This window comes from Sapajus apella, unplaced genomic scaffold (genome assembly GCF_009761245.1).
Source record: "Sapajus apella isolate SASKATOON/1434 unplaced genomic scaffold, GSC_monkey_1.0 scaffold2, whole genome shotgun sequence".
Lineage (NCBI taxonomy): Eukaryota > Metazoa > Chordata > Mammalia > Primates > Cebidae > Sapajus > Sapajus apella.
The window spans coordinates 12092652-12117741 of NW_022436942.1; the positions used below are offsets into that span (position 1 = coordinate 12092652).

The 25090-nt window shown below is 40.3% G+C and overlaps 1 protein-coding gene across 2 annotated transcripts in view; it reads right to left on the bottom strand.

Moving 5' to 3' along the window:
* Positions 1–25090, bottom strand: part of TBC1D30 (TBC1 domain family member 30) — a 99632-nt gene that overhangs the window by 71405 nt on the left and 3137 nt on the right. For both annotated transcript variants that reach the window (XM_032288388.1, XM_032288381.1), the window contains exon 2: positions 22903–23067. In XM_032288388.1, coding sequence (XP_032144279.1) covers positions 22903–23067 — 165 coding nt within the window. The remainder of the gene's footprint in view (positions 1–22902; positions 23068–25090) is intronic.

The following is a 25090-nucleotide window of genomic DNA, read 5'->3' on the forward strand; positions in this document are numbered from 1 at the left end:
TATATTACACTCGCTAGAAAAAAAAATCTCATTAACTACTTACTGATGTTGACATTTTGATAGAGTGAGTCAACATTTCAGATGTTCCCTTGCCATATGTCTAAGACTTGCATTACAAAATTTGGTGTGCAATCTGATTCCAAATGAACTTTGCTCAAAGAGAAATGTTTTGAATGCCTCCTCCATCCTGCCTGATGCCATCCAGTTGAGTTAGGATGACATAGAGTGAAGCTACGAGGCAGCAAATTTACCTATGGCTGACTCCTCCATGTGGGAAAATTAGATTAGGCCAGTGATGTGGGTTTACCTAATAGGCTCTGGGGCTTCTGGCTTCCTAAAAGAAGGATGGTTAAGCAACAAAACAGATTTGTAGAGCCTAGAGGAAAAGATTATCAGGAGGGATTCCCAGGAGAAGAAAGTCAAAGGCCATTTGAAAACAATCTTGTCTAGGGTTTGATTCAATAGTTAGCCATTGCCTATTTTCTTCCATGCTACAGCTTCCCTCCATGTTACCCTGAAGCCTTCTGTGAACTGTTACATAGCCTTAGGTCAGCAGTACTTTCGTTTGGTTTTTGTTGTTTTGTTTTTTGGGATGGCGTCTCACTCTATTGTCCAGGCTGGAGTGCAGTGGCACCATCTCTGCTCACTGCAGCCTCTGGCTCCTGGGTTCACATGATTCTCCCACCTCACTCTTCCAAGTAGCTGGGATTATAGGTGCCCATTGCCAAGCCCGGCTAATTTTTGTATTTTTAGTAGAGACCGGGTTTTGCCATGCTGGCCAGGCTAGTCTTGAATTCCTCACCATACGTGATTGGCCGACCTCAGCCTCCCAAAGTGCTAGGATTACAGGTGTGAGCCATCAGACGATGACTGGGGAGGAACAGAGTAGAGCAAAGAAATGAGGCAAAGAGATGGTGCTGTAAGAACAGTGAAAAACATGGAGAAGGAGAATGGCCCAAAACAGACTACACATGAAGCAAATCCTTCCCCCACCAATCCACCAATACGGGCTGTTGGAAGTGGGAGCTATATTTTGTTATTGGTTGTCTCAAATACCAAAGGTCACTTTTCATTTCTCCAAGGCCTTGAGATCACGGGGGGGTGGAGTGGGGTGGAGGGAGAGCCATATGGACGAGGGGTAAGGAAGGAGGGCTTCACGAACGGAGCATGGGAGGGTTGCTGTCAGTGAATTCTCCCTTCTCTAAAAGAGAAGAAATAGCTGCAAAAGTGGAGATAAAGCCACTTTTGATGGAGAGGAAGAGGAGTAGAGAGCGAAGAAGAAAGAGGGAAGGAAACACATTCTACCAAGGATCCCAAACTCCATGAGATAGAGAATTAAATTATAAATTATTTTTCTGGATGATATTAATAATAAACCATCTGTGGAAAGGATGCTTTAGCTTTTGATCCATGATTAATTAGACTGGATCTGTAGCATTATTGATCCAAAGCCACAAACAAGAGGCAGGGCATGAACTGCACATGCAGAGGGAGCTGGAGACGGTTTTAAGCAAAACATATCAAGATGAAAGCCAGAATGACTGGAACAGACCAGAAAGCAGACAGATCAAGAAAAATGTTTCAGGATGCAAGCCGTAAAGATTTCAGATTATTAACTACCGGGTGTCTTTCCAGAGGAAAAGGAGTCATTATATGAAAAGGACACTTGGATGCATATGTTTACAGCAGTACAATTTGCAATTGCAAAAATAGGGAACCAGCCTAAATGCCCATCAATCAACAAGTAGACAAAGAAAAGTAATATTCTGCCATGGAATATTACTCAGCCATAAAAGGAATGAAATAATGGCATTCACAGCAACCTGGATAGAGCTGGGGACCATTATTCTAAGTGAAGTAACTCAGTAATGGAAAATCAAATATCATATGTTCTCCCTTATAAGTAGGAGCTAAGCTATGAGGACGCAAAGACATAAGAAAGATATAATGGACTTTGAGGACTTGGCGGAAGAATGGGAGGGGGGCAAAGGATAAAAAACTATACATTGGGTATAGTGTACAATGTTTGGGTGACAGGTACACCAAAATCTCAAAATTCACCACTAAGAACTTATCCATGTACCTAAAACCACCTGTTCCCCAAAAACTATTTAAATAAAATTCAAAAAAAGAATTCCAGTTATTGGCCAGGTGCAGTGGCTCACGCCTGTAATCACAGCACTCTGGGAGGGCAGATCACGAGGTCAGGAGATCAAGACCATCCTGGCCAACATGGTGTAACCCCGCCTCTACTAAAAATACAAAAATTAGCTGGGCATGGTGGCACGTGCCTGTAAACCCAGCTACTTAGGAGGGTAAGGCAGGAGAATCACTTGAACCAGGGAGTCGGAAGTTGCAGTGAGCCAAGATCATGCCACTGCACTCCAGCCTGGCGACAGAGGGAGACTCCATCTCAAATAAATAATAAAAATTTAAAAAGAATTCCAGTTATTAGAAGTGTAGTTTTGTGTGGTACTGAAGGGATAGCACAAAGACTTGCCATGTTTTAAAACACAGAGCTATACTATGTTCCTAGTAGCTAAATAGGTGGAAGCAATCCAAATGCCCAACGATGGATGAATGGATGAATGAAATGTGGTAATACATACAATGGGATATTTGTCGGCCTTAAATATACATGTTGTAGCTTACCAATGGGATATTAGCCTTAAATATACATGTTATAGCATGGATATTTTACTGTATCATATAATCCATGCTATAGCATGGGTGAACCTTGATGACATTATATTAAGTGAAGCAAGCCCATCCAAAAAAGGACAAATACTGAATGGGGATTGCCAGGGGCTGGGGAGGGAGGGAATGGAAAATTACTGTTTAATGGGTACAGAGTTTCAATTTTGCAAGATGTAAAGAGTTCTGGTGGTGATGAATGCACAGTGTGACCGTACCTAATTTCATTGAATTGTACACTAAAAATGGTTAAGATAGCAAAATTTCTATTATATGCATTTTACCACCATAAAAAATAAGAGATGCCCTTAGGAAAGCCAGAGAGATGCAAATCAGTTGGCAATTTTTAGTATGTCTCTCTTACAGCAGTATTTTCCAAGGTATAGTTCATCTTGTAGCAGACATTTTGGAGCACCTCCCCTGTGCAAGCAATGTGCTAGACACAGAGCACTGAGACAGGCATGGCACAGTCCAGTGGGAGATGTAGACCAGGAAATAGAGTATTGCAATGCCACATGGCCAGGGTGACCCTGGAAGTAGTAAGATCATGTGGTCAAAAGAACTTTCAAAAGGACTGGTGCCTCAGCTGAATCCTAAAAATAGAAATTACTATATAGACGAAGTGCAGAAAAGAGTACCAGGCAGAGGAAACAGCATGTGGCAAGAAGAATGTGATAAATTGTAAGTACTGCCTGTAACTCATTCTGCTTAGAGCACAGAGTGGGAAGGAGCCATCTGAGGAAGACAGGAAGGTGGAGAGTCAAACAGCATCCAAGTTTCAACAATGAAATTTATTTTTCTGGCTGGGCATGGTGGCTCATGCTGTTAAAGCACAGCACTTTCCAAGACTGAGGGGGGAGCATCACTTGAGGTCAGGAGTTTGAGACTAGCCTGGAAGACATAGGAAGACCTCAGCTCTACAAAAAAAATTTAAAAATTAGACAGGGTGGCATGGGCCTGTAGACCCAGCTACTCAGAAGGCTAAGGCAGGAAGATCCCTTCCTTAAGCCAAGGAGTTCAAGGTTACAGTGAGCTATGATTATGCCACTGCATTCCAGCCTAGGCAACAGAGAAAGACCCTGTCTCTAAAAAATTATTTTTCTGGATGGCAAGTAAACCGTTGAGAGAAGGATGCTTTAGCTTTGGTCCATGATTAGTTTGCTAAAAAGAATGCCACAGATGGCATATTAGGAAAACCAAAGGACAGCGAGTGGAGAGCAAATACAGCACCAACTACCCACGTGACCGACAGCATCTTTTATTTCACTGTTGCAAAATATATATAAAGTTTACCACCTTACCCCTTTTGTGTGTACATTCAGTAGTGTTAAGCACTACTCACAGTGTTGTATACCCAATCTCCACAACTCTTTTCATCTTGCAAAAGTGAAACTTTATACACATTAAATAACTCTCCATTCCTCTCTGTATTAGTCCGTTCTCACACTGCTATAAGAACTGACCGATACCGGGTAATTTATAAAGGAAAGAGGTTTAAATGACTCACAGTTCAGCATGGCTGGGGAGACCTCAGGAAACTTATAATCCTGGTGGAAGGAAAAGCAAACACATCCTTCTTCACATGACGGCACAAAGAAGCACCGAGCAAAAGCGGGGAAAACCTTTATAAAGCCATCAGATCTTGCAAGAACTTACTCACTATCACAAGAACAGCATGGGGGAAACCACCCCCACGATCCAGTCACCTCCCACTGAGTCCCTCCCTCAACACATGGGGATTCTAGGAACTACAATTCAAGATGGGCTTTGGGTGGGGACACAGCCAAACCACATCACTCTCTCACCCCAGCCCCTAGAAACAACCATTAAACTTTCTGTCTCTAGGAATCTGAATACTCTACGAACCTCTTATAAGTGGAATCATACAGTATTTGTCCTTTTGTGACTGGCTTATTTCACTCAGCACAGTGCTCTCAAGATTAATCCATGTCATAGCATATGTCAGTTTCCTTCCTTTCTAACGCTGAATAGCGTTCCACTGTATGTAGATGCTGTACCACACTGTTTATCCATTCATTCACTGATGGACACTTGGATTGCTTCCACCTTTTGACTTGTTGTAACTAATGCTGCTATGAACGTGGATGTACAAATATCTCTTTGAGACTCTGCTTCAAATTATTTTGGGTATACAGCTAGAAATAGACTTCCTGGATCATACAGTAATTCTACCTTTATTTTTTGAGGAACCACCATACTGTTTTCCATAGCAGCTCCCCCATTTTACATTCTCATCAACAGTGCACAGGGTTTCAATGTTTTTCCACATTCTTGCCAACATTTGTCATTTTCTGATATAAAAAAAAAAAAAAAACACAAGAGTTCCTAATGGATGTGAGGTGGATATATGCATCTTATTGAACTCTCTGAGCCTTCAATGTCATCTGCAAAATGAGCAAATTGGACTAGATGATCCCCCAAGGATCTCAGATTTCATTATTCATATGAACTGAGAGGAGGATTAGGTTCATTTTCCAGGAAAACTCAGTCGCGTCATTTAATCACTCTGAGGCTCTCATTTCCTAACCATACCCAAAGCACTGACACACACTTTGGAAATGGTTTCAAGTAAAACACAAATTGGAATTCAACTGCAAGGAGTATTAACTTAATGGGAAAATTGAAGAAAGCCTGGCCCCAGCCTTCCATGGAGAAGACACAGATGTCAATGGATGCTGAAATTGAGTGATACACACTGCCAGAGCAATTTTTAATGGTCAGACTGGAATGGCAGAGAGAAATGCTCATTCTCCCCAGGAAAGCTGTTATGTTTTCTGATAGAGGATTAATCCTCCTTACTTCCAAACACATCAACTAAAATCTTAAAAGAAGAAATGTATTATCTTTTTTCCCTTTTTTTTTTTTTTTTTTTTTTTTGTTGAGAGAGAGTCTCACTCTGTTGCCCAGGCTGGAGTGCAGTGGCAGAATCTCAACTCACTGCAACCTCCACCTCCTGAGTTTAAGTGATTCTCCTGTCTCAGCCTCCTGAATAGCTGGGACTGCAGGTGCCCACCACCATGCTTGGACAATTTTTGTATTTTTAGTAGAGACAGGGTTTCACCATGTTGGCCAGGCTAGTCTCGAACTCCTAACCTGAGGTAATCCACCCACCTCGGCCTCCCAAAGTGCTGGGATTACAGGCGTGAGCCACCGTGCCCAGTCAATAAATGTATTTTCTCAATGAGACACACTGAAAAGGATCACCAGTAAGTTAACAAAACAAGTAGGGTGATGTGCAGAAAAAGCTAGCCGCATCAAAAACAGGATCCAGGGCTCCAGAACCCACAGCCCAATACTGTCTGCAAATTTAGCTTCTCCTCTAAAAGGGATGAATATTATTATCACATTTTCCCAAGAACAACAACAATCTATTAACATGGACATGTAAAGACTGCTTAGTGCCATAAAATTTGTTTCTTTATATAGGAGTGCAGTGCACTGCAGACCTTAAGGTGGGAACTCAAACATGAGAAGCCTCTTTTCTATTTTGTTTCAAAGTCTTCACAATGAAGACCCAATTGCTGTGTCACCCAGGCTGGAGTGCAATGGTGTGATCTCGGCTCACTGCAACCTCCGCCTCCCAGATTCAAGCGATTCTCCCACCTCAGCCTCCCAAGTAGCTGGGATTACAGGCCCCGCCACCACGCCCAGCTAATTTTCGTATTTTTAGTAGAGACCAGAGTTTCACCATGTTGGCCAGGCTGGTCTCGAACTTCTGACCTCAGGTGATCTGTCTTCCTTGGCCTCCCAAAGTGCTGGGATTACAGGCGTGAGCCATGCACCTGGCCAAGAGAAGCCTCTTTAATGTTCTACTAAGAATCATCATCCAACACCTAAAGACTACAAACTTCCCCACATCACAGGGTTGAGGGTTGAGCCCCGTGTACCTTTTGTGGGTGATTTTAGGAGAATTAGGGCAGAAAATGCTCAGAAAGGGCCACCAATGTGGGCTGAAAAAGATCTGCCCCAAAAACCTCAAGTCGTTTTGAGAAAAATAAATTTTGTGCCCCTTTCCCACTAGTTTCTTCATTATGTAACTGATTCTAGAGTCTGCACAATCTGACACATCAGAAAATCGGTGGGGATCAGAGACAAACACGGCAGGAAGAAGAGTCCCAGGTACCGGATCAGGGAAAGGAGCCAGCCGGCCCTCTTCTGGCCATCCTAGGTACCAGCAGCAAAGTGTGGGGAGACCCTTCTCATCTCCACCCGGAGCTGGAGGACCCAGATATGCCAAAAACAAAACAAGGTGCCCAGTGACATTCATACATGACCAAAACTTTTTGGGAAAGATCACAGGCCAAATGGCTAACTTTAATCCTTCCTTAGTGACCATGTCCTGGCACAGCCTTTCTGCAAATGGTATTGGGAAGGCAATACTGGACAGAAGCAAAAAAGAGCTCTAATGGGCTAAGCGTGGGATAGGATGTGCATTCATTAGCAACAATTATTTTCCAACACACAGTGTCAAAGTATATTTCTATACAGAGTCCATTAGAAGCAAGTACTTGTTCATGCCAGCACCAGATAAAAAATTCTGTTACATTATTGTTCAAGAGTATATAATCCACTCAAAGTAAAAATCATGGCAAAAACGCCAAGAAGCAGGTAGGAGAAAACCTCCTGTAGTTTGGGGAGGGAGATAAGGTTAGACGCACATTTAAGACTGGCTAAATAAAACTTCACAATGCTGTTAAGGAGGTCCTCAGAATACAACTGAATTTTCCTGTCTCTGCCATTCTCCTGCTGCCTGATACATTCGTCTTTGAACTATTTTTCAGTCTTTCTAACTAGAATGATAAACCTAATTTTCTCCATTCCCTCCTCATGTTAAGATTGTATTAATATTGTCAATTAATAAATGTCTACCAGATAATGGCCATACTCTCAAAATGCTTTTAATCTAGCTAGGAAGACAGCCCACATACCCTAGTGCCCTGTGTTCAACAGGAGGTGGCACTAGGTTAACTCTAAAGCTCCCTCTAGCTCCAAAATTCTGAGATGTTACAATTCCATAAAATTCCTGCATGTTTATGAACTAAGAAGCTCCGATCTCAATAGAACCCTGTTGGTGCTCCTTCCTAATCAGTCCCTTTCCTGTTTGTCAAAGTGATGATTATAGACTGGGTGTGGTGGCTCACACCTGTAATCCCAGCACTTTGGGAGGCTGAGGCAGGTAGATCACTTCAGGTCAGGAGTTCAAGACCAGCCTGGACAACATGGTGAAACCCCATCCCTACTAAAAATACAAAAATTAGCTAGGCATGGTGGCAGGTGCCTGTAATCCCAGCTACTCAGGGGGCTAAGGCTGGAGAATCACTTGAACCTAGAAGGCAGAGGTTGCAGTGAGCCAAGGTTGCACCACTGCACTCCAGCCTAGGCCGCAGAATGAGACTTCATCTCAAAAAAAAAAAAAAGTGATTATAAATATGGACTGTTGTTCATAAGCGCTGAGCCTACCCTGCCTGCCTCTCTTGCTTTCATAGCCAAATCACCTGCTTCATGTGTGCACACATACACACGGTAACCTTGATCCAACCTCCTATCCACCCACCCATCTATTCATTCATCTCACACACATTCAGTGAGTCCCACTGTAATGATACTGTGTAATAGATGCTGAGAAAAAGAAGTTGAATGATACAGCCCCTCCTCCAGAAAATCTATGGCTAATGGGCACGGAGAGCAAAGACAGATGTATTAACAAATATGAAATGGAATTAGTGCTCTAAAAGATGTAAGTATAGGGAATGGTGGGGTCCAGAGGAGGAAAAAGTCATCAGTTCTAACAAACAGAGAGTGAAAGAAGCGGCTCTGTATGAGGAGCACAGAACAAGCCTAGTCCTCATCCATCTCATCTCCAGAAAACTCTGGAATGATGCTATGACCCTTGCTGAGGAAACAAGTGTAATGTGGCGTCTGTCCCCACCACTTGACTGAAACAGAAGCTCCTCTGAAATGAAACATCATTTTTAAAAGGCAAAACTCCAAAGCTCTTTCACAACTTTTTCTTGCCTGACTTCTCTGTTTAACTATATGTACACATGTTCTTGAGAGCTGTTCTGTGGAAGCTAACCCTGCATCTCCCTGAGACCCTGCCTCTGACCTCCCACAGCATCTTCCATGCTGCTCTTCTTGTTGGCGCTTCTCTCTCCCAGAGTTCTGCCCTCTCCAACAGGTCACTCCCTTCCCTAGCAGTCTACATGTGGTACCTGAGGGATTTCTGCTGCAGCCTCCCACACCTTAGCCAAGCCCTCACATCCACCCAGATTCTTCCTCTTCCCATATCACACTCTCCAGTCCTACTGAATTGAATGTCCCTCCTAAATATCTCATTGCCTTCCCTCCATTCCCAGGGGGCCCTTTCCTGGGGCCCATCAACTCTACGGGCTGATTCCATTCGCCTCCCCCAATATGCCTCACATCCATTCACCCTATCCAGCCTGTCTTCACTGCTGCCAAAATGACCTCTGAAACATGAAAATCCAATCGCGACATTCTTGTGCTCCGGGAGATACTGCTACAGGACACACAATCTAAACTCCAGTCTTGACTTCTGCCACTTCCCTCCAGCCTCCCAGTTTTGTAACCAGCAATTGTCGATTACCAAGAGTATCCCAAATACCTGGTGCTCCCTCAGCCTACGTGCCCTTATCTCCGCCTGGAATGTCTCTCACCCACCCCCACCCCCTTCCACAGAGCACATTTCTATCAGCCTTTTCTAACCGCTCTTCCCCCACGTTCCCTAGTGCTTCGCAGATTTGGATGGTTCTCACCTGTGCTCCTATTGTTCTTTGTACACACAGGACTGACCATCAGATATAGCATCTATCCCCAAAACACATTTATATATCACATTCTCAATGGAAACACATAAAGGAAGAGCACTCTTCTTGTATGTTATTGGAGAAGAGGAAGCAATCCTTTCCCGAAGAGTTAAAAAAAAAATTATATAATCCCTAACTATGATTATTCAATACCTGCTCCTCAAATAACCCCATCTCATCGATATTTTTCTAAGTCAGAAGTCCAGAAACCTTCATAATTGCCTTACACAGGCTAGGATGCAAATGCTGATGGCGAAGGCAGCCTCTAAACCTCCCACAGTGGGAATTATTGCAATAGTAGTAAATACTACTACCAGACATGTTCTAAACAATTTATATACTTTAATTTACTTAATTCTCATAACAACCCTATGAAGTGAGAATTACCATCATTGTCATTTTACTGATGAGAAAACCAAAACACAGAGGGGTCAAGGACCTTGCATGAGACTGTAGAACTAGTAAGTGGCAAAGCTGGGATTTGAGCCCAGGGGACACGGCTGCAGAGTCCATTTCTCAACCAGTGTGCCTGCCTCATATCCCATCAGCTCTCCAGACGCACATCCCCAGAAGCCCAGGCTTCTCTCACCCTTCTCCATTCCTGCTAAGAAAGGTGCCTGAAGCCAAACTCCAGCCTGGCAGATGCTGGGGCACAGTCTGTCCCATGAAGTGATTCCAAGGAAAGAGGACCAAAAACAGAAGAGGATCTGTCCACACAGAAAACACTCTGAGCTCCCTTTCCATCTTTCTACCACTCAGCCCCAGAATAACTCTCATGCATAATTCAGCAAACTTCAAGGTTTTTTTCATTTTACAATAGGAGGTCTTTTGGGTAATCTAATACCATTCTAACAAGTCCTTGTCTTGAGAATATCAAATCAGCCTTGACTTGTCTGAAATTCTCCTGTGTCAGCAACATCTCTCCTAAGCATTTTCCTCCAATGTCATAAAAATACATAATTTTATCCTGAAATAGCATAAGACTCATTGGAATGTCAGGCTGAAGCCTGGTACAGTTAAAACCACCATTCGTTAGCTGATCGTATCGGAAAGATGGATTCCAAATACTTCAAAATGTCAACATGTGAGGTGTAAAAATGGGAGTAGTCCAAAAATCTATTTCAATATACCAGGACCTCCACTAGAACAATGATTTTGTAATTTCTTATTTGCTTCTCTGACTTCATTTATTGAAAGCTCACTGAGGATACTGTATATTTATTTTCTTCTTTGCAATCTTAGCACCCAGCAGATACTCAACACAAAACTTTTGAATTTATAAACAAATACATATTATACATGTACACATTTAATATTTCAAAGTACTTTCAATTCTGCCTTCAAAACATTCCTAAGAGATGAATAGGGACAATATTATTATCCATTTTACAGGTAAAAAAAAAGCAGAGGCACAGAAAACCAGAATGATGGCTGACTAGAGGTATGGAGATAAGACTTTAATGTTTGGTTTTAGATTAAGGATAAAATGCGATGCTTCTGTGCTGACTGAAATAATCCAGCAAAGATGAAAAACCTGAAGAAGGAAGAGAAACAAGAAGGGTGATTCTTTGAATAGGGAAGAGGAGATGGATCCAGTGTACCCCAGAACAGTTGAACAGTTCATCTTACAGTTACAGGGGAATACCACCTATACATGTGGGAGTGAGAACATTCACTTTTGATTGCCTACACTTCCTCTGTTAAAATACACAGCAAAAAATCACCAGCTGAGAGTGAGGGGAGAAAACGGGATATAAAAAGGGGGGGGAAGGGGGGGGGAGAGAGAGAGAGAATGAATGAATGAATGAACAGACAAAAGAAATACAATAGTATTGCTGGTGGCACCCAGAGTGTCTGTGAGGCTGCTGGTCATGTATTTAAAGAGAGTCGTCCCCATGATATGTGTTTCTGCAGTTGCAGTCAGCTAAGTAGGTACAGAGACAGAACGTGCAGAGACTTGAGTTTAATCAGAGTTGGGGGTTTGCAAGGTGAAAATGACAAAGAGTAGAATAAATAAGTTAAATATGTACACAAGTGAGTCATTACGCTGATGACCACAAACTCTAAGCAGAGTTAGTAGAGAACCAAGTACTGGATGTTTCACCACTAGGTCAAGTATGCTGTGCAAGGTGACAGAACAGGAAGAATAGGGATTCAAAGCAGTTTGTCTTCAGGAAGACGTCACTATTAGGAAATAGACCAGCAGTTCCCAAACTTCTCTGCACATTAGAATAGCCCAGGGAGCTTAAAAATCACAATGCTCAGATCACACTCCATGCTAGTTAAATCAGAATGTCTGGGCTGGGGAGCCAGGCATGAATAGCTTTTTCAAAATTTCAAGTGATTCCAATATGCAACAAAGCTTAAGAACACTGGAATAGTCTATTTCTTTGCAGAGGAGAATGGTATTTGAAGATTTATGTGAAATTCCTAAAAGGACTCAGTTTAAGTTATCATCTTATATTTTGTCTTTTATATTACATTATAATATTTTATATTATATTTTGCTGTTGATTAAAGATCTGACATAGGAAAAATGCAGTTGATTGTCACACAAAATTAAAGAATCAATTCTTTTGGGGGAATACGTATTTCTGTTAGACTTGTATTTACACTTTGGATAAAAGAACTTCAAACTGTGAGGTATTCATCTTGATATGTTGCTTGTTACTGTATTCCCGGCACCTACAATCATGTGTGAGAAATCATAAACACAGACTATCTGTTAAATGAATCATGCTTTTGAAAAATACAGTCTATAAAAATAATTTAATGTAAATGCCTCTTTTTAAAATATAAAATGACAAAATATCTCCATTTCTAGAAGTATTCTCTCATAACTGAATACAAAAATGGTCACAATACATACATATATAAGATAGTTCCAACAAAAGTTCCCTTTATTTCTTTCATATGGTGTCTATCATATGTTATATCATTTTTAGTCTTACAGGCTTTCTACCCTTGTGGCAATACAGAGAACTTAAATAGTATATTTCTCTCACGAAACGTTAAGAGAAAGGGCTCCCCCTGCTGGCTGTATATCTAGTTTTATCTTGCCATTAACTGACAAGAGAAAACAGAAAACTCCTGAGTAACTAACCAGCTGAGTGAGTTTCAGCAAAGTTCAACTCTTTTAAGTTTCACTTTGCTCAACCAAAGGTTGTAGGTAAATGGGGACCATTTTTTTTAATTCTCTTGTAGCTCTCAATTACCATAACTAAGATTCAGATTTTTTTTTCTACAAATCAACCCCTTTATAATGAGATCATAAGAAACACAAGTAAATTATGATAAAATGAAAAAAATAACTTTAAGGCGCTAAAGAGCTTAAAGAAAATGGCAGGAAACTGTTGCTAAAATATACTGTATCCAAGCTCAATCAATTTCTTTAATCTAGTCATAGTCTAAGTTATTTCAGGGTAGACCAGGCTGCTAATTATATATCAAAAACTTACCTAAAACGGTTATCAGTATTAACAAATTTGTAATGAAATTCACAATTTTGCAGGCAAATTCCAAATTTAAGGCCAATCTACCCTAATCTGAATGCTAACTTCTTTTCATCTCTTAAAAGAAATGAGCTTATGAAACAGGAAAAAACACATTTGGGGTAAGATAGAAGATTGAAAAAAAAAAATGCATCTAATTTTTCTCCCCACCAACACCACACTAAAAACACAGTAAAGATAATTTTTAAATCATAACCCACAAGGACCATTGTGGGGGTGTGGAAGAAGCATGGAGAGCAGCAATGAATTTCTGAAGCTGGGAAAGCAAACAAACATAAATTGACAGAGGATCCTAGAAAGTCAAATCCCAAACTAACAGGAAAACTGAAATCCAACTTGTGTTACACCACATAGTCCACAAGAGACTTGGGGACTGGCAACTAGTTCCCCAGGAAGCTAGACAAGGAATATGGGGAGAAAGCTATTGAGAACTAGATGGATCCCTCATTCCTCTCTTCATAAGGTTGGGCAACTACACCTTTCCCACCCCTGCAAAAGTTTAAGAGTCTTATTTTTGAGAAGAGTTATAACAGAGTCCTTGAACAACCAGCTGAGGGTGAGTACCTGACCTAAAACAGATACTCAATGGCCATATGCATACTGAATGCCGCATGGAGACTCCCAGCTCTCTTTACCCTGCTCAGCTCCCAAAATACCAGCAGCCAGACCTTCATCCTTCAAGCAGGAGGTCAGAAGACTCTTCCCTGAAGAATCTGACCAGCCCAAAAGAAAGACTTGAAGATACTGACCTGAGGGGTTCCACAACAAAGGTCCAACAAGATGGCACTTCAGTGAAACTCAAAGTCAGTAAGCCTTGCCAGGGAGCCCAGAGTTCAAGTCAGCATGTAGATTCCCACACCTAACTGTGAGCAGACAGCCAAGGAATACTAGACATCTAAGGAAAGCTTCTAAATATAACATAGTTTCGAAAGTTCTTTCCGCCCTGTATAATCTTATCTCCTCCAAATTGTTGTTTCCGGTTTGTCTGTTTTAGTCTCTATCATAATATACTTAGAGCAACAGGCAAATATATTGCATCTGTGAAACAAGAACAGGAAAGCATATAAAAGAAACATTCAAATACCAACTCTTTAAAAGATTTCTCAGTAACAGGACAGGAAAATTAAGTTGAGGTAATCTCCAAGAAAATGAATGAAAAGGAACAAGGAGTTGGAAAGCAAGAAAGAGAGAAAATATTACAGACAGGTGCGGTAATCCCAGCACTTTGGGATGCTGAGATACAGGGATCACTTCATTGAGCCCAGGAGTTTAAGACCAGCCTGGGCAACACAGTGAAACCCTGTCTCTACAAAAAATACAAAAATTAGCCAGGTGGTGGTGGGCACCTGTGGTCCCAGCTACTCAGGAGGCCGAGGTAGGAGGATCACCTGAGCCCCAGGTCAAGGCTGCAGTAAGCCATGACTGCACCACTGCACTCCAACATGGGCAACAGAGTGAGACCTTGTCTCAAAAGAAAAGAACATGACAGAACTAGTCTAAGTTCCAAAAGACAAACAATAGAACTCCAGAAAGAGGAAAAAGAAAAGGGGGAGAGAAACAACAACAAAGAAATAATTCAGAGGAAGTGTCCAGAACTGAATGACAAAAGTTACCTGACTGCAAGAGCCTGTCTAGGCCCAGTGACAATGACCTGAGTGAAAACAGACCCACTCCAAGCAACATGATCATTGTATTTCAGGAACACCAAGAACAAGGAGAATATTCCACAAGCTTTCAAAGGGAAAAAAATAAAGTCCAGGATAAAGGACCAGGCATCAGAAAGGCTTCACCCTTCTCAAGAGCAACAAGAGAAGTGAGAAGGCAATAGAGCAAGTATAGAATAGTCTATGAAAGTGCACGTATATAGAATCAAGACATTAGACATTTTCACCCATGCACAATTACCAAAAATTTACTTCACAAGCACCCTCTCTCAAGGGGATATGGGAAACAAAAAGAATCAAGAAAGAAATGTAAGATCAAGGATACAACAGATCCAACACAGGAGAGAGATAAAGAGCCTCCACAATGAAAGTGAAGGGAACTCCCAGGATGGCAGTGCGTGAAGACAGAGCCCAGCCAGTCGTGAGTGGAGCAGTGTGGCTCAATCAACAGTCGGGTGAGGGAAGTGAACACAAGATGCTTCCTGCTGACGGACCATCTTTCTAACTTAAGGACAGAATGCCCAAGAGAGCTCATCCAGATTTTCATCTGTATTTGGGGTTTTTGTTTTGTTTATGTTTGTTTTTTCGAGATGGAGTCTTGCTCTGTCATCTAGGCTGAGTGCAGTGGCATGATCTTGGCTCACTGCAACCTCTGCCTCCCAGCTTTTAAGCAATTCTCCTGCCTCAGCCTCCAGAGTAGCTAGGATTACAGGCGAATGCCCAGCTAATTTTTTTTTTTTTTTTTTTTTTTTTTTTTTTTTTGTAGAGACAGGGTTTTACCATGTTGGCCAGGTTGGTCTCGAACTCCTGGCCTCATGATCTGCCTGCCTTAGCCTCCCAAAGTGCCAGGATTACAGGCGTGAACCACCACGCCCAGCCTATTTTTTTTTTTTTTATTGAGAAAGGACCTCACTCTGTCACCCAGGCTGGAGGGTGGTGGCACAATCTCAGCTCGCTGCAACCTCTGCTTCCCAGGTTCATGGGATTCTCATGCCTCAGCCTCCCGAGTAGCTGGGACTATAGATGCATGACACAACGCCCAGCGAATTTTTATTTTTTGTAGTTATAAGATCTTACTATGTTGACTAGGCTGGTCTCCAACTTGAAAGCTCAAGTGATCCTCCTGCTTCAGCCTTCCAAATTGCTAGGATTACAGTAGTGAGGCCCCACACCCAGAGAGCTTGCTCTTTATTGCTGATTCAGAGCTCACCATGGCTTTGCACCTGCTCCTAGAAGTAGGTCAAAGTGTATACTTCTGTGGGCATGGAGGGGAGACTTTGAAAGGCCATAGTGAGCTTTTAATCAAAAATAAAGAGCAAGCCTCTCCCCCAACCTAGTTGATTGTTCAATAACTAGCCTAGGCTGGGCACAGTGGCTCAGGCCTGTAATCCCAGCACTTTGGGAGGCCAAGGCAGGTGGATCACCTGAGGTCAGGAGTTCGAGACCAGCCTGGCCAACATGGTGAAACCCCATATCTACTAAAAATACAAAAAGAAAAAGAAAATCAGCTGAGCATGAGGACATACACCTGTAATCCCAGCTACTGGGGGAGGCTGAAGCAAGAGAACTGCTTGAACCCAGGAGACAGAGGTTGCAGTGACCCAAGATTGCACCACTGCACTCCGGCCTGGGCAACAGAACAAGACTCCATCTCAAAAATAAATAAATAAATAAATAAATAAATAAATAAATAAATAAAAACTAGCCTAAAGCATAACCTGGCAGAAGTCGCAGGGCTTATTTATAACCTTGCTCTTTGACTTCCCTAGAAGGGACTCTGGTGGACTCTCAGAGGAACCTAAAACCAGGTTGGGACCCAGAGGCAGTATGGTTTATCTTCTGAAAGGTTTTATCTAAGATAGCAACATTACCATTTCCCCACATAACAAGGCTTGGGCTTGCTACTCTGTTTTTCAGAACCATGTACTGCTTTGGAACCTATAGAGGAAGTGGAAAAAGTATAAAGAAAAGCAAGGTAATGGTTAACACAAATGTGGGGGAGAGAGGAGATTTCAACCAGGAAAGAGCACACAGGGAGCCTTCAACATGCCAGGGATATTTGTGACTCCAGTTTGACAGGTGAATATCCACAAGTATACAACTTTGTTTACTCATTCTTTAAAATACACATATATGTATTACATTCTCTTGTTCATGATATATTCTACAATAAAAGATATTTTAAGTAGTAAGTAAATCCTGTTTAAAATCAGTGAAATTCTTTTAACATCTTGAAAAACTAAAGGAACACCCAAAATATTTCTAATAATTTTACGCCTACAAATGTGAAAAGTTATGGCAAATTCTATATAATACACTAGAGATGACAAAAGAAGAAATAGAAGATATGAATAATCCTGTAATTATTTTAAAAGCTGGATCAATAATTTAAAACTTTCTTACAGGCCAAGTACATTAGCTTATGCCTTCTAATCCCAACACTTTGGGAGGCCAAGGCAGGAGGATCACTTGACCCCAGGAGTTTGAGACCAGCCTGAGTGGCATAGCAAGACCTTCCCCCACCACCACCCCCATGTGTCCATCTCACCCAAAAAAAAAAAAAAAAACATACACACACACACAAATTAGCCATGTGTGGTGGCTGGGACACCTGTAGTCCCAGTTACTCGGGAGGCTGTGAGAGGATCACTTGAGTCCAGGAGGCAGAGGTTGCAGTGAACTGTAATCACCTCACTGCATTCCAGCCTTGGCAACACAGCAAGACGCTGTCTCAAAAAAAAAAAAAAACCACCACTTGAATAAATATTCTAAGGCACTGTCTTTAAAAAATAATTTTTTCTCTTCCTTTTCATTTCTTTATTTCCTATATTCCAAAGTTTCCATGGGTGTATTACATTTTTAACACTATATCATATTTTAAATAATTCACATGCCATAAAATGGTACAACCATCACCATCTAATTCCAGAACATTTTCACCACACCAATAAGAAACCCATACCATCAGTAGTCATTGCCCATTCCCCTACCCCCAGCCTCTAGCAACTTCTAATCTACTTTTTGTCTCTATATATTTGCCAAATGGAATCATACAATATGGTAATTTTTGTGTCTGGCTTCTTTCACTTAGAATAATGTTTTCAAGTTTATCCATGACGTAACATGAGTCAATACTTCATTTTTTATGACTGAATAGTATTCAACTATATGAATAATATCACATTTGATATATCTATCCATTAACAGACATTTCAATTGTTTCTACTTTTTGGCTATTATGAACAATGCTGCTATGAACATTTATGTACAAGTTTTTGTGGGGACATATGTTTTCAATTCTCTTGGGCAGAAATCTAGGAGTGAAAATGCCAGCTGGGTGGATTACTTTCATAGTTTTAAAAACAAAGATTTGTTTTTTAGTGGAAAATGTTGAGTTCCAGTGCCACCAAACTCAAGACCACACAAATTCTTTTTCCTGTCACAGAGTATAAGGTATTGATGAAGAAAAGACAGCCATTATGAAAAGAAAAAGACTATTCACCTATTTCAAAAACTATCGGTCTCTCCCAGGCATTTTAGGCATTTATCACAGTAAGATTTAATCACATTATTATCAGGATTCGAGGGTGGACACATTAATAAAATTAGTCTGTAAGCTGTCTAAAATTTCTATAATTACCAGCAAGGCTAAAATAAAGATAATATTTCTGCATATATTCATATTTTGTTCATTTTTTTCATAGTTTTCAAGTAACAGTTAGATTTTATCACTTGATCTATAAAACCATTTCACAAATTCAACCAGCATAACTTAAACATTTACTATACCAATGCAGAAAATAGCAAAACTATTCAATGCTAATAATTAATATGACCCTCCTGCTTTCAGGAAAAACAGGTTAAGCAAACCACTGAAAAATCCTAACATCAGAATCAACCTCTTGACCAAATACTCTTTCTATTCTTCTAATTGTGCCTTGAAGCTTTTAGGTGTATTTCCCCATACACCAAGCTACATTTGTTCAATAATCCATTTGACCAAGGAAAGCTAACGCACTGATTTCAATATGCAAACTATGCTGAAGCCGCACATTCTAATAAACCAGAAACTCTGTATTTATAACTCATATTATAAATTTCTTCTTGCTCAGTTGTATTCCAATAACATTACACAGTTGTCTACCTAATTGCTAAGAAAAAGTAGAAACCTTGGGCCGGGCACAATGGCTCACGCCTCTAATCCCAGCACCTTGGGAGGTGGGCGGATCACCAGGTCAAGAGATGGAGACTATCCTGGCCAACATGGTGAAACCCCGTCTCTACTAAAAAATACAAAAATTAGCTGGGCATGGTGGTGGGTGCCTTTAGTCCCAGCTACTCAGGAGGCTGAGGCAGAAGAATCACTTGAACCCAGGAGGCAGAGGTTGCAGTGAGCCAAGATTTCACCACTGTACTCCAGCCTGGTGACAAAGCAAGACTCCACCTCAAAAAAAAAAAAAAAAAAAAAAAAAGAAAAGAAAGAAAGAGAGGAAGGAAAAAGTAGAACCATCTTATGTCACAGTTTATAATGGAAAGTGTACACTTTTGAGATACCGATCTTCAAATCCCATCTCAAATACTTATCAGGTGTGTGACACTAGCCAAATTACTTCAGCTTTCTGAAACAGTTTCCTAATAAAACATGCCTAAAGCTACATACCATTTTGGAGTTGCCGTAAGAAATAAAAGCAAGTTTGGCATAAAGCATGTACTCAATGAACGGTAATAGCTGCTGCCACTTTTATTATTACCAATTTTATTTTCAGTATTAAATTGGTTATACTATGGTTATCCTTAGATGAATGGTCAAATACAAGGGAAAAAGTATGCTCTTCTATAATACAACATTGATCTTGATTTTCTTATTCCCAGCCCAGTTTTAAAACAAGGAGATACTACTATAAGGCTTGATATAGGAAACCATAAAATCTAAGTAGCTATGTCATTTGTGTTAGAAATAAAAATGATCTAGCCACTTTAGTTCATAATCTATACTTACTTTTGATTCTTATTTCAAAATTACTATATTCCCTTTTGTGTATTAACAAGAAATAACCCATTTTAATAAAACAATAAAATGGTTTTATTCTATAGCATGTTATAGAAGGAGAAAAATCTGTCAGGTGAGGTGGCTCGCACCTGTAATCCCAGCATTTTGGGAGGCTATGGAGGGCAGATTGTTTGAGCCCAGGAGTTCAAGACCAGCCTGGGTAACATGGTGAAATCCTTTCTCTACAAAAAACACGAAAATTAGCTGGGCATGGTGGCACCCACCTAAGTCCCAGCTACTTGGGAGGATGAAGTAAGAGGATCACTTAAAGCCGGGAAGCAGAGGTTGCAGTGAGCCATGACTGCAGCACTGCACTCCAGCCTGGGCAACAGAGTAAGACTGTCTTCAAAAAAAAAAAAAAAAAGAAGAGGAGGAAAAAGAAGACAAAAGGGAAAATTCACTTACGCAAAAAACCATAAACATCAAATCTATAGAGGCCAAAATGGGGATTGTCTGAACTTTTACATGAAATATACAAAAAAAGTAAATATGTTATTCAGTGTGATAGTGAAATTTCAATTTTTTTTTTTAATCTCGACTCTTTAGAATTAGTTGACTTTGAGGAAAGAGGCAAAACATGCAATTACTAGAATCGGAATTTAGTCATGAAATATCTAACCTCTGGAGCTTTAAAATGGGTAAATAACCATTTAGTCAAATTTGTGACAGTGTCTATATCAAAATATAGTATGCTATGATGAGAATAATAATTCTAATGCAGTTATTTCTTTCCAAGAAAAGCATTCTGTTCCATTGAATAGGCTCTTATTAGCAAAGACAGAATTGAACTGTCAGGCAAAGGTGCCAAACAACCCCATATTCTCTGAAATGCAAAACTTTGGGGGGAATTAAAGAGACAAACTCTAAAATACATAGGAAGGATGCATTGACAAATTCATGAATTACGGTGAGAGCCTGTGGGCACCTTTTCCTCAAATGACATAAATGCCAGTCCTGCTATAAATCAAATAAATTTAAATTCTAAATGATGATCGGTCCCTAGTAACTACCAAGAGAATCCACCAATCTGTGACCCTAGACTAGCCTAATATTCTTCTGTCTCCTGAACTTGCTCCATGCTCCCTTGTCCTTTCCCACATATTGAAAACCCATGCATTTACCATTCTGTGCTTGTAGCTGCTGGTACAAACTATAGTAATGAGTAGAATATAAACATAATTGAAAGGAGAAAAATCAAAACCAAGGTACCTCATAATAGAAGGGGAAAATATCTTTTAACACGTGTAAATCAGAATTCATGGAAAAATATCAAATACTTATAACACATGCCAACTTTCAATAGCTACACACAAATCACACACACACACAGCCCCTTCTTCCTTGTCTAGCTATGTCAGACAAGTGCTTGACTCTGTAGAAAAGCCTATTCAAAGTCAGTCTACTCAACCACATTCCTGTTTGGTATGAACTATAGTGATATTATTGTGATAATCAAGCAGCATTTTTTTTTTTTTTTTGAGACAGAGTCTTACTCTGTTGCTCAGGCTGGAGTACAGTGGCACGATCTTGGCTCATTGCAACCTCTACTCCTGGATTCAAGTAATTCTCCTGCCTCAGCCTTCAGAGTAGCTGGGATTACAGGTATGTCACCACACCCAGCTAATTTTTGTATTTTTAGTAGAGATGGGGTTTCACCATGTTGGCCAGGCTGGTCTAAAACTCCTGACTTGAAGTGATCCACCTGCCTCTGCCTCCCAAACTGCTGGGATTACAGGCATCAGCCACCCCCCCGGCCTGCAGCGCTCTGTTAATATCCATTAGGTAAAACCTTCTTCAGTAAAGAGCATAAATAATACTTTAGCGATATAAACAACAATATAATAGAAGTGAAGCAAGGAAATACAGAATTTTCTTTTAATAATAAACATAAGAAAATTTAAGCCATTAATTGTGTTACCAGAAACTAATGAAGCCCCAAAAATTATTTAATGAAAGCAAACACATCTTAACTTGCTAGGAGGTGTCAATTTACATATAAAATGTGACTGAGTAGAAGAGCAACAAAAAGCAACTTTCACATGCACCTGAAAAGCTGTCACAGGCATTTTACCAAAAACATCACTGTGCCTATATTTACCATACCTGAGCATACTGTTCTGCCATGCTGCATGTTAATAAAGAATGCAAAACAAAATTAGCCAAATGTTAGCAGAATAAAACATAATGCCACTGTATGGAAAAATATAAAATTATTTCACAATGCTTACACCTAGTATTTAATATAAATCAGCAATTTAGCCATTTATTTTTAATTTGATTAACAAACCACACAGCTCCCATATAGCTCTTAGTTATGATTATGCAAGACATAGGTTTAATTTGCTAAAATATTTTGCCATCCTCAGATTTCCAAGCAAGTTGTTAAGGTCCTGTTACAAGAATCTATTTCTTTAAATCAATTATTTAATTCACCTACTGTAGCAACACAGAGAATAAGAGAATAAGGACATGCCTTTTAGCTTATGTTTATGTAATGCTGGTTTTTGGGTTTGGGGTTTTTTTTGGTTTTGTTTTTTTTTTTCTTTTGAGAGGGAGTTTTGCTCGTCATCCAGGCTGGAGTACAATGGCGCAATCTCAGCTCACTGCAACCTCCACCTCCTGGGTTCAAGCGATTCTCCTGTCTCAGCTTCCCAAGCAGCTGGGATTACAAGCACCCGCCACCACACCCAGCTAATTTTTGTATTTTTAGTAGAGACGGGGTTTCACCATGTTGGCCGCGCTGGCCTCAAACACCTGACCTCAGGTGATCCACCTGCCTCAGCCTCCCAAAGTGCTGGGATTACAGGTGTGAACCACCACGCCCAGCATGAGATGCTGTTTTAAAAATAAAATTTTAATCATTATTCAGCATTAGGTAAAAATATTATCAAAGTAAATACTATCTCAAATCTAAAATAATAAGCTTACATCTAAGCTTATAACATTAGACATGAAGTATACATTTGAATTGAAAAATAGGAAACTGTCTTAATTGTTCCTTGTTCTTAGGTCTGAGCATATAAGCTTGCACTTAAAACTTTTCAATATATTCAAAAACACACAGGCTGTTGGCTCAGCTTTCCTAACTATAGTCACATGTGGCAAAAGAAGTAACCCTCCCTTCTAGTACTTACTTCTCTTCTGCGACACAGCCTGCAAGCAGGCAGTCACAATATCACAGTTCTTCTGCACTTTATGCAGAAGTCTGTCTTTCTGCTTCAGATGCCGAAGTAACTTGGCGGACTGGATACCAATTCTGTACTTTAGCTCTCGAAGGATTGTCTTCAGTTCATTAGTGTCTATCAGCAAAGAAAAATAAGAATAGAACAATTAATACCTTGAGAAGCATACAAATTCCAACGTGATACTAGTCCAAAGATAAATATCTAGAACATCCATTTAAACCAACTAATTCTAGGTTTTCACTCAAGATTACATGTTCATATTCAGCTAGGACATTCTGATCAAATAAGTCACTCATTTATCTGCCCTGTCCATGAGAGAGATACTGTAAGGTAAATTTATCCTTAAGGCTATCTGTAACATGTAAGCAAAGGCTCCTACTTTTACCATATCCAGCTCTGGCTACGAATTTTCTTTTCATTGCCTGAAAACTGGCATGTAAATTTTGTACCACTGAAGTGTTCAGATGGTAAGCTTGCTAGAAAAGAATTTTTTTTTGTTGTTTTTTTTGTTTGTTTTTGAGACAGACTTTTGCTTCTGTAACCCAGGCTGGAGTGCAATGAGGTGATCTCGGCTCACTGCAAACTCCACCTCCCAGGTTCAAACAATTCTCCTGCCTCAACCTCCCGAGTAACTGGGATTACAGGCACCTGCCACCATGCCCAGCTAATTTTTTGTATTTTTAGTAGAGACAGGGTTTCACCATGTTGGTCAGGTTGGTCTTGAACTCCTGACCTCAGGTGATCCATCCACCTCAGCCTCCCAAAGTGCTGGGATTGCAGGCATGAGCCACCACACCCTGACAGAAAAGGTGCATGTCTGTTACGTGAATAATAAACCTAACAGCTGATTTTTTTAAAAGTCTTTAAATAGTTCATGTACATTTATAAATCATGAGCTAAAAGTAAATAATTTTACCATATTTTGTAATGTAAATGAATGTGGCAATACCGGTTTCGTTTTAAATATCCAGTCTTCCAACAGCCTAACAACATTTCGTCTTAGAAGTACAATATTTCATCTTAGAGCCTCAGTAACTTCTCAAATATTGTAGAAAATACATTTCATTTAAACAGATTAGAATAATTCTACATTCATAAAACTAATATCCACAATAGGAGTTTTTTTATTTAAGTTTCAAGATACATGTGCAGAGTATGCAGATTTGTTACATGGGTATACATGTGGCATGGTGGTTTGCTGCACCTATCAACCCGTCACCTAGGTTTTAAGCCCCGCATGCATTAGGTATTTGTCCTAATGCTCTCACTCCCCTTAACAGCAGTTTTTCTACAGATAAAAACAAACTTGGGAACCAGAATTGTCTACTGTCTTTATGTAAACAATCATCAAGATTTGGGGAGGTGGCTTTTTTTTTTGTCACATTTGATATCATTGGTCACTACAGCATGATCTGACAGGCAGGTGAAGTCTTCCACTCAACTTATCTTAGCCAGCCCCTCATTAGAGATTCTCTGTGGGGTTTGGATCTACTCATTTTTAAAGGGATTTGGAGAAACTAAAGAGAATCAGAAGAGAAGAAAAGAAATGCTCAAAAGTAGAAATGTACTCCAGAGGTCACAGTCAACTTTTGGAGTCTGCAACAAAGAAATGCAGGGCTCTCATACTGGACCTCACCATGGAAAATGCATTTGGCCTTGAGTTAAAAGAGACTGCCTTGAAATCAGCCAACTAACTCCCTGAGTGCTTTTAGGAAAGGAAGTGTGTTCCATGTCTCAAATTATGCCTAACATACAAGATTATGCTGAGAAACACATGGGAATGGTCTTTATAAACACTAATATAAATAACACTTTAAGAATAAGGAATTACCATGAAGAAGAGAGCAAAGGCTAGTTATTCCTCTCCCCCTAATTTTAAACATAATAGGATATAACGAAAAGAGAACATTTAAGTTAAATGAAAATGTGATTAAATATGAGAAAAAGGACCAGAGTTTGCTCATTCCTAGATGCCTTCAGATAGAACAAATACCTTTCTTTGATTATTTCAATATTTTGGACCAGGCACGGTGGCTTACACCTGTAATCCCAACACTCTGGGAGGTGGAGGTGGGTGGATCAGGAGGTCAGGAGTTCGAGACCAGCCTGACCAACATGATGAAACCATGTCTGTATT